General features: G+C 60.7%; 1 protein-coding gene across 8 annotated transcripts in view; it reads left to right on the top strand.

Moving 5' to 3' along the window:
* Window positions 1-6: 6 nt before the first annotated feature.
* The window catches only part of TBKBP1 (TBK1 binding protein 1), a 28,992-nt gene continuing 12,208 nt past the window's right edge, over window positions 7-16,790 (top strand). The window contains exons 1-11 of one of the 8 annotated variants that reach the window (XM_081805109.1): window positions 7-150; window positions 1,561-1,693; window positions 2,071-2,330; window positions 2,696-2,818; window positions 3,088-3,192; window positions 4,201-4,381; window positions 4,969-5,144; window positions 5,332-5,393; window positions 13,708-13,826; window positions 14,053-14,783; window positions 15,608-16,784. In XM_081805109.1, coding sequence (XP_081661235.1) covers window positions 2,106-2,330; window positions 2,696-2,818; window positions 3,088-3,192; window positions 4,201-4,381; window positions 4,969-5,144; window positions 5,332-5,393; window positions 13,708-13,826; window positions 14,053-14,783; window positions 15,608-15,736 — 1,851 coding nt within the window. In that variant the 5' untranslated portion in view covers window positions 7-150; window positions 1,561-1,693; window positions 2,071-2,105 and the 3' untranslated portion in view covers window positions 15,737-16,784. Of the gene's footprint in view, window positions 151-771; window positions 1,694-2,070; window positions 2,331-2,695; window positions 2,819-3,087; window positions 3,193-4,200; window positions 4,382-4,968; window positions 5,145-5,331; window positions 5,394-13,707; window positions 13,827-14,052; window positions 14,784-15,607; window positions 16,785-16,790 lie in introns of those variants that run through there. The other 7 variants (XM_081805111.1, XM_081805110.1, XM_081805114.1 and 4 more) reach the window with 7 other exon arrangements.

Genomic DNA, 16,790 nt, shown 5'->3' on the forward strand with positions numbered 1-16,790 from the left:
GGGAGGGGTGGGGGGTGGGGAGAGACCCGGCGGCGGCGACAGGGCGAGAGCGGAGCGCGGTGCCAGGGGGGTGGGGGCACTGGTGCCCGTCTGGGGAGGGAGCAGGCGGAGGGGGTAAGCTGCGATTACAAGCAGGAACCGGCAGCAGCTGTGAGTCCCCGGCGGGGCTGGGGCGGGGGGAGGGGAGCCGCGCCCGGGGGCCCACCCCCCCACCCCCCGGGGTCGCAGGGTGGGCCGGAGGAGGGGGCGGGAGGTGGGCCAGCAGTTGGCCCCGGCGGGCCGGGGAGGGGAAGGGTCCGGCGCCGGCCGCCCGCGTTCAGCGCCCCCCCCCTTCCCCCTCCGCCGCCGCTCCTCAGGCCGCAGCGCCTCCGGAGCCCCCTTCTCCGGTCCGGGGATGGCCGACTCGGGGCCCGGGGCTTGGCCAGCGGTGGGGGAGGGGGCTGCGTGGTCTCGGCCCCCGAGAGGGGAGGGGCGACAATTTCTGTCGGCCGAGCTAAAGGGGCTTAAAGGGCGGCTCTTAAAGGGGCCGCAGTAGGGGCCCGGGGCCGAGGAGGCACCCCCCTCCCCATCCGCCTTCCGCGGCTCTCACCCGGGGCCGCCGGGCCGGGGCGGGGCGGTGGGGGGGGAGAATGCGGAGGAAGGGAGCGTCTGTCGGGGCGGCCCGGGGGACAGAGCCCCCACCGGCGGGGCTGGGCCCGAGCTGGCGGGCTGGGGGGCTGGGGGGGTGTGGTGAGCGCCGGCTGGCGGAGTTGAGGGGGGAGGGGATGCGCCTGGAGAGGAAGGGGTTAAAGGTGGGGCCAGCCCTACAAACACGCGCACACACTCCTTACTCAAACCCGGTCACACGCGTTTCCTTGGCACTTAATGGGGTGTGGGGGGGTGTTGGGGCCCGGGCCTGAGCCCTCTGCACTCCAGGCTCCTGCCGCCCGGCTTTGGGAGGTCGCGGACCCCACCGTCTCAACTCACACCTCACGCCGAGCCCCCTCTCCTACGCGCACACACGCTCCGGGGCGCGCGCGCACACACACCTCGGACATTCCCATAGTGCCTCACGTGACACACGGCCCCGAACGTGCTACCCTTCACACACGCTCACGCACGCGTGCACACACGCGCACACACAAACACTCTCGGCCACTTCCCAACTCTATCCCCGACCCCCAGCCGCAGCCCTGCAAAGGCACTCATTGACTGTGACACACCTACACCCATTCACAGACACACACATTCCCCCCACACATGCCAACCACAGACACACATTCATAAACAGGGCCCGGAGAAGTACACACGCACCCCCTCGCCTACTCTTTCGGAGCCCTGAGTCATTCCTGCCCCCTCCCAGGGCTCCCCATTTCCCTGTGTGAGCGCACATTGGCGGGCTAGGGAATTCTTTGGCGGTCCCTTCCCAGGACCCCCCCTCCGCACTGTGTGTTCCCTCTGACACTCTGCGAGGACTTCCTGTGGGTCCCAGGTCAGGGACGAGGAGGGCCTGGAGGGTTGCCACAGCGCTGGTGTGAGTGGGGGAGGTACTTCCTTTTCCTGAACTCCGGGATCCTGCAGGAAGAAGCTGGGAAGTTGGGCGGGGGCCCCACAGAGGACGTCCTGACAGTGGTGGGGCTGACTCTCCCAGACGCACTGGGCCTTAGGGAGGAGCCGGGGTGCAGCGGCCTGGGATGAGGAGCTTGGCAGAGAGGTACTTGGGGAAGCGAGGCCTGGGGGTGGAGAGGGGTTGAGGAGTGTCAAGGCAGCCCCGGCTGGGCCCTGACTTGGGAAGGCAGTCCTCTCTTGTCCACAGGTCTCCCTGGGTTCTGGAAGGAACCCTTCCCTGCTGCTGGCCTGGCTTACTTGTCCCTACTTGTCTTCCCCCCTCCCTCCAAGTCTTTAGCTGGTTCCAGCCCCTTACCTCAAAGGCAGCAGAGAAGATAGGGCTTATTAGTCTGGGGGGAGATTGGGGGGGGGGGAGCTTCCAAGCTGCCTCTCGGGCTGGCCACAGTGTTCCTCGGGCCAGGTTGAGGGGTATCAGGGACAGCCTCCAGGCTTCCCTCTCCACCATTGCTCCTGCTCTCCCAGGAGGCCCAGTGGGGGCTGAGGCCCGGGCCCTTGCCATGGAGTCCATGTTTGACGATGACATCAGCATCCTGACCCAGGAGGCACTGGGGCCCAGTGAGGTGTGGCTGGATGCCCCCGGAGACCCCTCGCTGGGGGGGGACATGTGCTCCGCTTCCCACTTCGCCCTCATCACAGCCTATGGGGACATTAAAGAGCGCATGGGAGGTCTGGAGAGGGAGAATGCCACCCTCCGCCGCCGTCTCAAAGTCTATGAGATCAAGGTCAGGACTTGGAAATGATGGGGGTTTGGCTGTGTGTGTGTTATGGTGGGGGTTCCCCAGGGGCAGGAACTGGGGATCCCAGGAATCCCAAAGAGGGATCAGGATCCACACTCTTGGGAACTTGAGGGTCTCCCGTGAGGGATTTGGCTGGGATGGGAAGGGTGAGGAAGGGATCCTAAGGGCCAAAGGGGTGGGATCTTGGATCTAAACAAGATCTGGTTGGTGGGAGATGCCTCCTGGTCCTGTGGTTCCCACTTGAGCAGGGGAGGGAGGGACCCAGACTTCAAGGCAGGTTGTGGGGTGGAGGCCTGAAGCCTGGGCAGGGAGTTGGGCAACAGCTCTCCTGAGGGCCTGCCTGCCCACAGTACCCGCTGATCAATGACTTTAGAGAGGAGCACGGCTTCTCTCTGTATGAAATCGAGGATGGCTCCCTGCTGGAGATGGAGAAGGTCAGCCTACAGCAACAGCTCAACCAGTTCCAGCATGAGGTGAGCCCCTTGCTGCCCTCCCAGCCCAGGCTGGGCTCCCTGAGCTCCTTGCTCCAGTGTTTTTCTAACCCCTCCCGCCCCTGACCCCCAGGCTCTGTCTCCTTGATCAGAGATGGCTGCAGTCTTCCCTAGAATGGGCTGCAGCCTCGCCCACCCCTCCGCTGGGTGCTGGATGTGTGTGTGGGGGAGGCACGGGGATCTGCTCGGCCCCCACGTCAAGGATGGACCTGACTGTGGCGTGCCCTCCACTCCCTCCGGGCCCCATCCAGTTGCAGAAGAATAAGGAGCAGGAAGAACAGCTTGGGGAGATGATCCAGGCTTATGAGAAACTTTGCGTGGAGAAGAGCGACCTGGAGACAGAGCTGGGGGAGATGGTGAGGCCCAGGGAGCTGGGGGTGCTTGAGGGTGTGACCCTTGTGGTGTGATGGTGTGCGACCCCACGTGTGTGTGTCTGTGGTGTGGACCCCAGTAGGTTCCTGTGCGTCTTTGAGTGCCCGTCGCCCTCGTGAGTGGGGCTGAGTATGTCATACCAGTTGTGAGTGACTCCCGGCACACCCTGGCCATTCGGTGACCCTGCAGACGCCGTGTCTCTCTGCGCGTGTTTGGGTCTCGTGCTGGGTTGACTCTGTGCCTCTGGCCCTGTGCCTGGAAGGCTGTGTGGGTGAGGGCAGAGGGAATCGGGTCTCTGTGACTGCTGGGATGGGTCCGGCATGTGTGCGATTCTGGGTAGGGGCATGGCCACGCGTGTGAGCAGGGGGATGGGCGTCAGAGTCAGGAGACGCCGTCTCGGCCAGCTCCTACCTGTGACCTGGGTCACGTCACTTAGCCTTGTCCCTCCTCTGAAGAGGGCACTCGCTGACCACAGTGCTGCACTGTGGGGCATTTGTGTAAAAATGCTTTGCCTTAATCATCATAAACACTTACGCGGCCCCTACTGTGTGCCAGGCACCGCTGTGATCTCTTTAGATACATTTACTGATTTTAGTCTTTCGAACAACCCCACGAGGTAAGTGTGGCTGTCCCCATGTTGTAGATGAGACGGGTGAAGCCCAGAGTGGCGAATAGAAGTCGTTACACTTCTGTTGGGGAGGTGTGCCTGGACGGAGGGGGCCGTGTGGTCTTATAAGTGTCCTGTGTGTTCATGACAGGGAAGAGGCATTAACACTGACCGTGCAAGGGGCAACGGGCAGAAGCATCTGCACTGCAGCTGCTGGGAGACCTCACACTCCTGGCCCCTGAGAGTGCAGCCGGGATGTGTGACCTGGGGTCTCGGCTCGGTGTAGGGGGGATGGCTTCCCAGATGTGCGGGAGTCCTGGGCTTGGGGGGCCCTCAGGGGTTCCCTGGTCCTGTGCAGACCCCACCCCGTGGTCTGTCCCGGCAGCGGGCCCTGGTGGAGACCCACCTGCGGCAGATCTGCGGCCTGGAACAGCAACTGCAGCAGCAGCAAGGCCTCCGGGACGCCGCCTTCTCCAGCCCCAGCCCCCCGCCTGCCCCTGCCCCACCATGTGCTGATCTGGACCTGCACTACTTGGCACTGAGAGGGGGATCTGGCCTGAGTCACGGTGAGATCTCCCTGACCCCCGTTGTCCCTAGCCCAAAGTCCCCAAGCCTAACCTCCGTTTCAGCATCATTGGATACCTCTCCCTTCTGGGATTGAGAGTCAACACCCCATTATAATGTCTTAAATTTCTCCCATAATTACCCTATCCCTCTTTGCCACCTGTTCCCTTACCCAGTTTCTCCCACTGACACCCCCTCCCCTTGCCACCCGCTCCGCCCCCCCCCACCGCCGCTACCCTCCATGCAGTTCCCGTGTGTGTCAGCAGAGGGCACCTCCACTCAGAGTCCCCATGCCTGTCCTAGGTGGTGATTAGCAGAGGCCAGAGGATGCTTGGAGATTTGAATGTGGCCCGGGATTCATGAGGCCCTCTTATTTTGTCCCTGGCCTGCGGGAAGATTAGAAGAAGCAGCTCAGGCCATCCTTCCTCATAGACCTCAGTAGAGGCATCTCGGGGTACTTGGCCTCTGGCTGGCCCTTTTGGATCTCTCTTGATGTGGTGCTCACCTGTTTCAGTCTCTGCTGGTCTGGGAGTCAGTGGAGGATGCCCAGCAGCTGGACCCAGCCTGACATTATCCTCTGTCCTGCCAGCAGGCTGGCCGGGCCCCGCAGCCAGCGTGAGTGAGCTGGAGCGGCGGCGGTTGGAAGAGGCTCTGGAGGCTGCCCAGGGCGAGGCCCGGGGGGCTCAGCTTCGGGAGGAGCAGCTCCAGGCTGAGTGCGAGCGGCTGCAGGGGGAGCTGAAGCAGCTGCAGGAGAGCAGGGCCCAGGTAAGCGGCAGGGGCACCGGAGCCCAGGACCCTGCCCAGAGCTCCATGGAGGCCTGGGGGCTGCTGGAAATAGCCTTTAGAGGCCCAGGACTTCCTCCCTGGGTATAGACTGGCCCTGGGAGTGGTAAAGGGGTGGGGGGTCCGGGCAAGGTGACTGTTGGCATCTGACCTCAGTCTTCCTCCCTAGGATCTTGCCTCCAACCAGTCAGAGCGGGACATGGCGTGGGTAAAAAGAGTCGGGGATGATCAGTAAGTCACATCTGAAATCCTCTCCCTCTTAACCTCTGTGCCCTGGGGGTGGCATTTCCCAGGTCCCCCCTTCGGTTCACTTCCCCTGCTCTGGGTTGCTTGTAGGACCTCTCTTCCAGCATCAGGGTTGTGGGGTTTGGCTTGTTTGTGTGGCTCTGCATGCTTCACAGGAAGGAGGTGGCGTTCTGGGATGTTCCCTTTGCTTTCTTCTGGCACCCAAGCGTATGCCTCCTTGTGGTGTCAGGGGTTGAGAGATCTCAGCAGCTTTGTTGCTCTGTTCTGTGTCCCCCGGTGAGCTTCTGGGCCTCTCTGGGGCCCCATTTTCTGTCCCAGTAAGAGGGCCAGTTAGTTGGGTTGGCTGTCCCCTCCCTGGTGAGGAGGAAGGAGGTGGTCTCTTTCAGGATTCGTGGTGCCTTGTTTTCTGTCTCAGGAGAAAGCTGAGGCTGAGATGAAGAGGGGCTTACTCGAGTTCTATGGCAGCAGGGAGGGGAGTTAGAACATGCTCTGCTGGGGTGTCCCTTGGGAATCGTGCTGGGAACGAAGGGCAGCAGGAAGTAGGGAGGGAGCTCTGTCGGTGGGGAGTCTCATGGTGGGGTCCTCTGGGGCAGCACTGGGCAGTCAGGGAGAGGGCGAGCGGCAGCCTGACAGCAGTGAGCCTGGTGCTTTTCACATCCGCACCCTGAACTCATCCTCTCCCGCTTTCTGAGAAACAGAGCACAAACCTCCTTCCGCCTAAGCCTTCTCCCCTGAAGCCAGTCGTGTGGCACAGAATCCCTACTTTCATTGGAGGGGAAGACCGAGGCCCAGAGAGGGGCAGGAACTAACTCTCCATCGCACGAGGACCCCAGGGATCCTCCTTCCAGCAGGCTTCCTTCTCACCTTCCTCCCAGCTTCTGGCCAGTTGGGGATACCCCTCAGCTCCCTCTGCACCCTGATGTGAGGGCCTGGGTGGAGCTGTGACAGCTGGGGGATGAGAACCCAGTTTGTGGGACTGGTGGGTGGGACCCCTCACTAGGCTGCCGGGAGGGGGTTCGGGGCTGCTTGTGCAGCGTGTCCGCCCTAGCTTGTGGGTCTGGGCACATCCTAACCCATGTGCCCAAACGCAGAACACACACACACTTTCTAGAAGCCTAGCCTGCCTCAAAAGTTACAGCGTAGGGCCCTTTATGGCTCACTGAGTCCCACCCCCTCTTAGCCGACCAGCAGTGAAGGCTCCCTCCAATTGGTTGAATCCAGAGAGAGGACTTTTTTTGGCAGGGCTGGAATTGGAACAGCAAAGCTTTGAATCCTTCCAGGGATGCTGAGTGGCTTTGCTTTACTGGTACCTCTGCGGCCTCAGGTTTCTGTCCTGGGCTCAGAGGTCACTCGTTACTGAGAGATGTGGGAGGAAGGTGATTAAGGGTGGGAGGCCAGAGAAGGAACAACGGATCCAATCGCAGGGGGCCAAGGCTGTAAGTGAGTGAGTGAAGGAGAACTCCTCCCATAAGGCGCTTGTGGGGGTCGAGTGTCCATGCTGCCCCTGTGGCCAGGACAGCCCCTTTTCTTCCCACCCGAGGCGCCTGCCCCACCCAGGCCCTTTGGCCAGAGGCTGGCTGGAGCCACTCTTACCAGAGGTGACCTCCGGCTCCTCCCCTCCGTCCCTGGATGGTTGGGACTCTGCCTCGGCGCCTCCTGGACCTCTCTGCCAGGCTCTGCCTGCCCAGCCTCACACTTCTTTTCATGCAGAGCATCTCTGGACAGCCCCAGCTTGGCAAGAGTTAATTCTCAGAGGAAGTCCTCACTCCCCCGGCAGTTTTATTTTCTTATAAACTCAGCTCCTTTTGGTAATTGCTTCCCTAGTGCTCCCTCCCCTGTCCTTCCACCGGAGGCCTCAGTCACCTGCTCTCAGCTCACTTTCCCCCACGAGCCCCTCTTCTTCCTTCCATTTTGTCCAGACCCTCCGGGCTAGTGGGAATTTTACCTGTGGGCTTTCCCAGGAGAGGAATGCAGGGCTGGGTTATCCACATGGGGGTCAGGGAAATTCCTGGATCCAGGCTAGCCCTCCGGAGGAGTCTTGTGTGTTCCTGAAAGGTACTTACCTGTCTCCGTTTGGACACCTCCAGGGCAGCCAGTTTTATTGTGGGGGTCCTGGCTGTTAAAATATGCCCCCTTATACTGCCACTGCCTCTGCTAATCCTACCCGCCCCCCTCCCCCCAGGGGTCCTACCCATGCTGAGGGGACAGGCCTTTGAGGCAGCCCTGGCCCCAAGGATTCCCAGTCCTTCCCATCCCAGCCCCAGCCCACCTGCTCTGGTCATCAGTGTTCCTCTGAAAGTGGCCATCCAGACCAGACCAGGCCACTCTGCCACCCTCCAGATCTCACCTCTGGGCAAGATTGCCCTGCTATTTGGTCAGCCCAGCGCTTGGTGGCTGGTGCCCAGGGGACAGACTGTACCAGAGGAAGAGCTGTTGGAGGTCAGTCAGGGGCCAAAGACAATGATGAGGGAGGGTGGGAGTGGAGACCAGCCTGCTCCTTAGGATGCACAGGGAGGTAAGGACCCCGGAGGGTCTCAGCCCAGGGTGGGAGGGCTGCAGAACCCATAGCCCCCCTCCCCTCTGAGCCCAGCTCAGAGTCACAGGTCCTGAGGGTGGCCTTTCTGAGGGCATGGCTAGTGCTGAGAGTGGAGGGGAAATTGTGGAGTGGGGGTTCCTTGAGGGGGCTGAGGGCTCAGGTGGGCAGGCTCAGTGAAGGGAGTGAGGGTGCAGTGAGGGATGGGAGCCCCCCTGTGAGAAGATGGGGGCTCAGTATGAGTGATGAGGCAGAGAACTATAGGGCTTGCTTTTTTCCCAACGTGGGGGGCTCAGTGTTGCAGCCCTGGCCCTTTTCCGCCCCCCCGCCCCACACCCCTCTCTCCGCCCACAAGCCTCTGCGTGGGCTGCGGTTAGTGGTGGGGGAGAAGTGTGAACTCGGAGAGAGAGGATGGAAACTCTGCACAGAGGTCAAGGGCAGTGTGGGGTGGGTCAGGACGGAAGTCGGAGACCCCCGTGTACCCTGAACTTAGCCTCATGCCCCAGAACCAGCAGGCCCAGGGCCTCCCCCTTCACACTTCTCACCCTCCCTACTTCCTTTCTTTCAAATCTCCTCCAGCCAGGGCAGGGGTGCTCACAGGAATTAACCCCTGAGCACTTGCAGCCTTGGGACTCCCCGAGGGTGGGGAGCAGCTCTGAAGTTGGCTCCCAGCACTCCCTCCTCATTGTGGTCTGAGGGATCAGTGGGCTTTGAATCTGTCTCTGACTCTTTCCTTGCCGGGAAGGCTGAGAGCAGCTCTTACCCACACTGTCTCCCTCGATGGGAAATTGCACATCCTCCCCTCATTCTTAAACCAAAGTCATTGAGCTGGTATCTCCAAAAAAGGATCAAAACGACCTTCTTTCTTCCTCCACCTGTCTCCTGGGCACTCCCGATCCTTCGTCCAGGCCGGACACTGTGTGAGGCAGTTTACCTGCAAACTCTTATTTCATTCTCACCGAAGATGTGAAGGTATTGTCCCCTTTTACTGCTGAGCAAACTGAGGTACAAAGAAGTTAAGTAACTGGAGAAGTTAAGAGAGAAGTTAAGTGTGACTACCAAGCAGGTCCTGAGCAGATGGGGCGATAGTACCGCTCTGTGGTGTTTTTCTGGTTCAGGTTCTTCCTCAGGTAGGAGGCTCTTCTATGAGGGATGATCGGATGACTTGTTGACCAAACCTGGTCAGTTTTGAAAGTGAAAATTTCAATATGTTAGCATTTCAAAAATCTTCATAATTCTGCTGGGGCAACTCGTGTGAACCAGGTTAGTCCTGGACCAATTGGGATGCATGCCCCCCTGCCCAGGCACTCTGGTCCCCAGCCCCGGCGTGAGCTGCTCAGTGTGGCTGTCTCTCAGGAGCTTTCCAGACGCAGCAAGCATCTAGCTGTGCTGGGAGCATGGCAGGGCTGCCATGAAGAGCCAGGCTCTGTGGACCGCAAGTCATAGCTGGTCGAGGAGAGTGAAGGGGCTCAAGGCGCCTAAAAGGAAGTGGTAGAGCACTGGGTTGTTGCAGAGCGACTTCCTCCTGCCCCTGGCCCGCGACCTCAAGTCCGCTCCACGGCCCGGTGCCTGTGGTTCCCTCCCCGAGGGTCGGGCGGGAAGACTGATGCTGGGTGTGGGTGGTGGAAAGTTTGGTCCCAAAATTCCCCCACGAGGGTGAGGTGGCTGGGGGCAGCTGGGGGCAGCTCTGGGCAAAGATGGAAGGGCTGGGAATGCTGGATTTCTGTTTTCCTCCTGATTCTGAGTCAGCTGGTGATTCTGATCACACGACCAGCTCTGTGTGGTCCTGACGCCAATCCTACCCTAATACTGATCCCATCCCTGACTTTAGTCCTATCCCTCATCCTGATCCCAGCTATGTCCACAATCCTGCTGGAAAATGAACTATCAGCCCCAGCCCTAATCTGACTCTGACCCCAGCCTTAATCCTGACCTCAAGTCCATTCCTAGTTCCAAAGCCATGGCTCAGTGCTGGCCCTCCCTGTGGCCAGCCCAGCATGGACCCCCAGTGAACTTCCCTGGGGAAGGCGCTGCCGAGTCCATGTGCCTCCCAGCTGGTTTGGGGTAGAAAGAGCCCCTTTACAGAGGGAGGCTTCGGTCCCTGACCTTCCTCATCTCAGTTGCTTTATCAATCACAGTGAAGATTATTGTTTCCAGATGAAATTTTGAGATCCCTGAATTATTCGTGGAATGAATGGAAGGATAAGTCAATGAAGGGTGGGAAGATTTGCAGTGGAGGGAGTCCTCCTTCCTGCCAGCACGCCATTTGTTCTCTGGCTCCTCCGAAGGTGCCAGCTCAGCAGGCTGAGGTGCCAAGAGCAGGTTTGAGTCCCTGCTCTGTGCCACCACTGCTCTATGACCTTGAGCCAGCTTCTTCATAGCTCTGATCTTCCATGTATGTCTAGCACCTTCCTCTCCCCTCCCAGGGCATGGGTGGTGGTGCTCAGGAGCTCCCCAGCTTCCTCCTCCTCCTCATCTTTCCCTTCTGCCACCCTCCCAGCCCCCATTCCCCCACTTTCCTGATCCTCTTGGAAGGCAGTACATAGCTTAGTGGTTAGTAGCCTGGACCTTCTTAGAGTCCAGGGGGCCAGTCCTGCACTGCTCCTAGGCTTGATGACTCTGTAAGCCTCAGTCCTGTCATCTGTAACATGGAGACAGGAGTGGCCACATTGTGGGGTTGTTTTGAAGATTCAGGAACGTTCTTTAGCATGATGCCCAGCCCCGTGGTAAGCCCTCCTCAAGGTTACCTATCATTCTTTTCTCCCTAGGTCCCTCCCAGGTTCTGAGAGATGCAGACAGAACTCCCCCCCATAATTTAAGCAATCAAGAAGTGCCCAGAGCAGCCATCTGCTGCCGTTCACCTGACCCATGCTTCCCAAACAGTCGTGATGGTGGGGACTAGCATTCAGGTGTGGGCCGGGAAGCCAGGAAATGGAATGTGCATTCAGGTGCACGTGTGCAAGCCTTGGTTGTGTTGTGAAGTTGAGATTTTTTTTCCACTGAATTGGCAGTGTTTTCTAATGTGAGTCATTCAGGTCGTTAGCATCTTTAGCAGCCCGGGCCTGTGCGTCTTGAGGTAGGAAGAGATGCTTGATGAAAGGGGCGGTCCGGAAGGGCCATGGGACGTCTAGAGATCCGGCCCCACCACCTTGCCTGGGGACTTAGAGGTCTTTGTGAGGCTGCCTGGGACTCCTCCGCCAATGCCCTCCTCCCTGCACCTGATCAGAGCTGGGAGAGGGGCTGGGCATTCTGGGCTAGGGGCTTCCTGCTGACCTGTTTTTTCGTGAGGAGGGTGCCAGGAACAGGGCGGTGGAAACTGGGGTAGCTCCTGACAAGAGAAGGAAGGCAACTAGGGGAGAGATAGGGGCTTGGGAACTGAGTGTGGCAGGTGAGATCTCCAAGGCGGGGTGTGAAGGCGCCGACCTGTATCTGTCACCTGAGATACAGCAGTGAAGGCGGATGGGGAGAGGACTAGCAGCCGCCCCGCTGCTCTGTCAGAGGGGGACACTCTGTCGGTGCCCTGCTCAGAGCCGCCCCCTCCTGCTCCTGCCACTGAGGGTCGGCATGAGCCTCCGAAGCCCCCAGTCTGATGGGGGAGACACAGCTCCTGCACTCAGAGGGGAGCCTGTCACTGGGGAGTCCCCAATTTGATGTGGGACACACAGGCTGCACCCTCCGGTGTGATGGGGGCGATGCCATTTCTTCCCACAGACCCGTGGGATGAAGATGGGGGAGCACAGCACACATCACATAAGAGCTGAGACGTGATAGAACTGAGGTTCCAGCACCTCGGCCAGGGTTCCCCGAAGGACTCCCTCCTCTCTGCTCCCATCCATCCCTGTGCACCCTCAGATGGGGAGTGAGCACTCTCTCTTCCTAGGAAGTGGACTTGTCCCCCAGAATCCCAGCCTCTTTGCAATAATTTGGCTTTGGCCCAAATGGGTTAAAAATAGTTTTGTTGTGGGAGGGGCTTTTGCCCCCCCATCACCCAGCTCGCCCCAGGATTAGCAAGAGAGAACCAGGCAGTGAGCAGAGAGTGTAGAGTGAAGGAGCTCAGTCATTATCTACCCTCTGCACCTCTGCTTTTCCTGCCCTCTGAAGCCCTAACCTCAAGACTTCCCCTTCTCTCCTCTACGGTCAGAGACACATACTCACTCACTCACTCACACTGTCCCTCACACTCAACTGGGCTCACTCCTACCTTCACTCCCTCCCTTCCACATGCATCCTCTCTCCCATGACCATTACCTTGGGATGGAGACAGGGCCCTCAGGGTCTGGAGACACCCCCCCCCAACCCTATTCATGCCTAGCACCCTACAGCTCCTAGAGCAAGAGGGCCTCCCCTGGGAGGAGATCCATCTGGAATGGCTGAGCCTCTCCCTGCCACCTCCCTCCAGCTCCAACTTCCACAAAGCTCAGGAGTCCCTTCTGGACTTGGGAAGGGGGCGGGGAGATCCGATGAAACCAAACCCCTGCCTCCCAGGCTATGTCCAAGCCTGGGACAGAGGTGAAAGCAGGGACCCAAGGCGACCACAGAGCGGCATGTGAGGTCAGGAGGGGCTCCCTGGAGGGGTGCAGCCCAGGCTGGGAGAGGGGAGGGGCAGTGCCGAGAGAGAGAGAGAGAGAGAGAGAGAGAGAGAGAGAGAGAGAACCTTCTGTAGTTCTGAACAAAGTGACCCTAAGAGAAAGGAAGAGAAAAGGAAGTGGGTGAAGTCTTTGCTAAGTTCAGAGCCTGTTCCAGCTCCGTGCAGGTGGGTGCCCAGGAGGAAGTGGGAGGAAGAAAGGGAAGAAGAAAGGCGAATGGATGGGGAGGCTCCATTCATTCTTCACTTCCTGAACATCTACTGGGTGCCAGGCCTGGACAGGGTGCTGGGAATATAGATACAGCAACTTAATGCTCCCTTTCGAAGAACTCCCAGGGCAGTTCCAGAACAATGCCACTTCTGCTAAGTGCTTATCGTGGGTGGCACCCTCTGGAGGTGTGCGGGACAGCAGCTGCCCACAAAGCTCTCCATGTGAAGGGCTCCCTGGAGACTCTGGGAGGTGCGAGACTGAAAGCTCAGGGGCAGCTCTGAGGTAGAAGCAAGGGCAGTGGACTTGGCACTTGGCGGACCTGGGTTCCAGTTTGTCACTTGGCTCCTCTGGCAAGCCAGAAGGCCGTGTCCTCATCTACGGGATGGGGCTCTTAGGCTGTAGAGCACGGGTCTCCAGTCCTTCAAAGCTGAGGACACCTCATGGACCCCCTGCCCCCAACACACGGGTTGCAGTTAAACACTTTTAGTATTTGCTCTTTGAGAAAATTCACAGTAACTAAAGCGACTGTAAGTTCAGTGCCGGTTTTGGATGAATCTGTTTTATCTGTCAGCACAGCTTCTGCACAGATTAGAAAACATTCACACACACGTGTGGCAGATGTGTTCGGGCCATAGGCAGTCCCTGGTGAGCACATGGATTCAGGGACCCCTTGGCGTCACTGAGCTCCCCAGCCCCAGCCCCTGCCCTAGCCCCAGGTAAGGTTCACGGGGAAGAGAGGGAGGCTCCCTGGAAGAGGTGGTGTTTGAGGTAGACCTTCTGCCCTTGGGGTAGGAGGGCCTTGGAGGGAAGGGAGAGCCCGAGACTGGGGCACAGCCAGCTCTCCGTCCACAGCTGGGACAGTACACCCACTTCCCTTCTCTCCCTCACTCCGTGCCCTCCGACCGCAGGGTCAGGGCCGGCTGGAGTCAAGCCTTGCCTGGGGGGGGGCGGGGGCTGGGGTGTCCTTTAGGGTGAACTTGGCGCTGGCTTACACGGAGCTGACAGAGGAGCTGGGCCGGCTGCGGGAGTTGAGTTCCCTGCAGGGGAGGATCTTGAGGACTCTGCTGCAGGAGCAGGCCCGGAGCGGCGGTGAGATGGGGGGCGGGGAAGGGGAGGCCGGGGAGCTGGGTCCGAAGGGAGCGGGGCAGCTGTGGCTACCGTCCCGCGTCCTGGGGCCACGCTTGCCTTCCCTTCGCCGCCGGCTCTTTCCTCACCCGCGTTCCGAGGAGAGCGGGTGGGCGCCGGCAAGCCCATGGCTCCCCCAGTTCTGACGCCTTCTCTCCCCCCACCGCGGTCCTTCCTGCTTCTCTTCCAGGCCAGAGGCACTCGCCGCTGTCGCAGCGCCACTCCCCGGCCCCCCAGTGCCCCTCACCATCCCCGCCTGCCCGAGCGGCGCCCCCCTGCCCCCCGTGCCAGTCCCCCGCCCCCCAGCGCCGCTCCCCCGGGCCCCCGTGCCCCTCGCCCCAGCAGCGCCGCTCGCCGGCCTCGCCCTCCTGCCCGTCGCCCGTCCCGCAGCGCCGCTCGCCGGTGCCGCCGCCGTGCCAGCCCCCCAGCCCGCAGCGCCGCTCCCCGGGGCCCCCCGCCTGCCCGGCCCCGCAGCCCCGGCCCCCGCCGCCCCCGCCGCCGGGCGAGAGGACGGCGGCCGAGCGCGCCTACGCCAAGCCGCCCAGCCACCACGTGAAGGCCTGCTTCCAGGGCCGCCGCAGCTACTCGGAGATGGCGGAGGGCGCGGGCTACGCGGGCGCCTCCCCGGCCTGGCTGCAGGCCGAGGCGGCCACGCTGCCCAAGCCGCGGGCCTACGGGGCGAGCGAGCTCTACGGGCCCGGCCGGCCGCTCAGCCCGCGGCGCGCCTTCGAGGGCATCCGGCTGCGCTTCGAGAAGCAGCCGTCGGAGGAGGAGGAGTGGGCCGTGCCCACCAGCCCGCCCAGCCCCGAGGCGGGCACCATCCGCTGCGCCTCGTTCTGCGCGGGCTTCCCCATCCCCGAGTCGCCCGCCGCCGCCGCCTACGCCCACGCCGAGCACGCGCAGTCCTGGCCGTCCATCAACGTGAGTGGGGGCGCCCGCGGGGTTGGGCTCCGGCCGGTCGGTGCCCGAGTGACGGGCCTGCGTTTGATTCCGGGCCTCACCGCTTAGCCGCTGTGAGGCGTTGGACGAGTTACTTACCCTCTCTGATCCTCAGCTTTCTTACCTGCCAGATGAGGGCAGTGATTCTATGATCTAATTCCGTTAGAGGGTTCCTGAGAGGGAGGCAGGGAGCCTAAAGCCCTCTGCTGTGACTCTAGTGATGGAGGCCATGATGACCGCCACAGGTCTGGGGCCCACACGGGGTCGGGCCTGCTCACCCAAGTTCCCTCCATCTGGCCTCAGAGCCCCTGCCCTTTACCTGCTGTCCTAGAAGACAGCCTGTCTCGGGTTCTATCATTTCACTGAAATAATGAGTTTCCTGAATGTCAGAGCCAACACTTGCCGCCTGGAAGGACCAAAATATATTCCAAAGCCAGATAGAAAATTATTTTTGGGTTGTACATTGTTTGGGATTATCCATCGCTTTGAGTTATCTGCGAGCCGTGTCTTAGTCACTTTGGGGGCATGTCTGGGTCTTGGCTTCCCTCATTACTGCAGATGCCCTGGCAGGCTGAGCATACACACCTCCTGGGGTCGTAGGCCCTGGGTTGGGGGAGTGGATGCTGAGCTGGTGGAAGGTGGGCAGGGAGGGCGGAGGAGGAGGGATGGTGCTGGACAAAAGGTAACCAGGCCTTCTCTGCATGGTACAGTCTTCCTGGCCCTGGGTTTCAGGAAAGGGCAGGCTGGGCTGTGGGGACCACGAGGGAGGGTTGGGGACTGTAAGTGACTCCCCTCTCTCTCCACAGCTGCTGATGGAGACTGTGGGCTCAGATATCCGCAGCTGCCCCCTCTGCCAGCTCGGTTTCCCTGTTGGGTACCCAGATGATGCCCTCATCAAACACATTGACTCCCACCTGGAGAACAGCAAGATCTAGGGTGCGTCCCCCACCCATTGGCTGTTTGTCCATCTTCTCTCATCACCCCCAAACACTCACTCACTTTGAATGCTGCATGAATCTCGTGGGGGGCCCCTGCCCCTTGCGACCCCCAGATACCTCCACTAGCTACCGAGTCAACGTGTGTGCCGTCTTCCCTGGTCTAGGCACCACTCAGCCCTGGCTCTTCCTGGAAGGCCAGCCGAGGTTCTCCCCAGCTCCCTGGCTTCTGCTGGGGGTGGGTGGGGATCTGGGCTGGGATGGGGAGGGGCATACCCCACCCAGCCTCTCCCTTTGCCTTTCTGTTCTCAAGACAGGGTTGGATCCAAAAAGGTGTCTAGTGCTTGGGCCTGGGGGAGGGGGAGGGTATCAGAGGACTCTGGGAGCTCCCCTAGCCTCTCCCCAGATGTCCATTTTTCTCAGGCTCTGCTCTGTCCAGGGAGCACCTCCCTGTGGGGTCCCAGAGCCTGCCTTGCACACTGATACCAGTTCCTCCATCCCATGGCCAGCTTGGGGCTCTTGGCACGCCCCCCCTCCTTGGGGGAAGGAGGCATCTTGTTTCTTGCCATTCCCTGTAGGCCAGTCTTGTTCTCCTCCTCTGCCCCCCTGGGGAATAGGGAGGGTGGGAGTGGAGAGGGAGGACCCTACAGGACTGGGAGGATTCAGCCTAAAGAGGCTGCCCGGAGGGCAGGGGGTGTGGGGGTCACCCTGCACCATGACCCCCAGGCCAGGGGAGTATCTGTGCTAGCCTCCCAGGCCCCCGCATCCCCCTGGAGCCCCTGCACCAAGACGCAGATTTGTTAAGATAGATGCTCCCCTCCACCCTTACCCTACTCGAGTCCCACCACAGGTGCCCTGGAGCCAGTGTGTGACTTGGCCTCGGTTAGCTGGGTGGGTGTCATCAGCCCTGCCTCCCAGGCCAGAACCTGCGGATGGGCCCAGGGTGCTGTTGGAGATCAACTTCAAAAGAGCTAACCCCCTTCCTGTACCCCAGCGACCCACATTCCCTCTGTGAAATCTACCTCAGAGTCGTACCCTCAGAAGGATGGGTAAG

The sequence above is a fragment of the Leptonychotes weddellii genome, chromosome 15, assembly GCF_054177405.1.
Source record: "Leptonychotes weddellii isolate Sample4059 chromosome 15, ASM5417740v2, whole genome shotgun sequence".
NCBI lineage: Eukaryota > Metazoa > Chordata > Mammalia > Carnivora > Phocidae > Leptonychotes > Leptonychotes weddellii.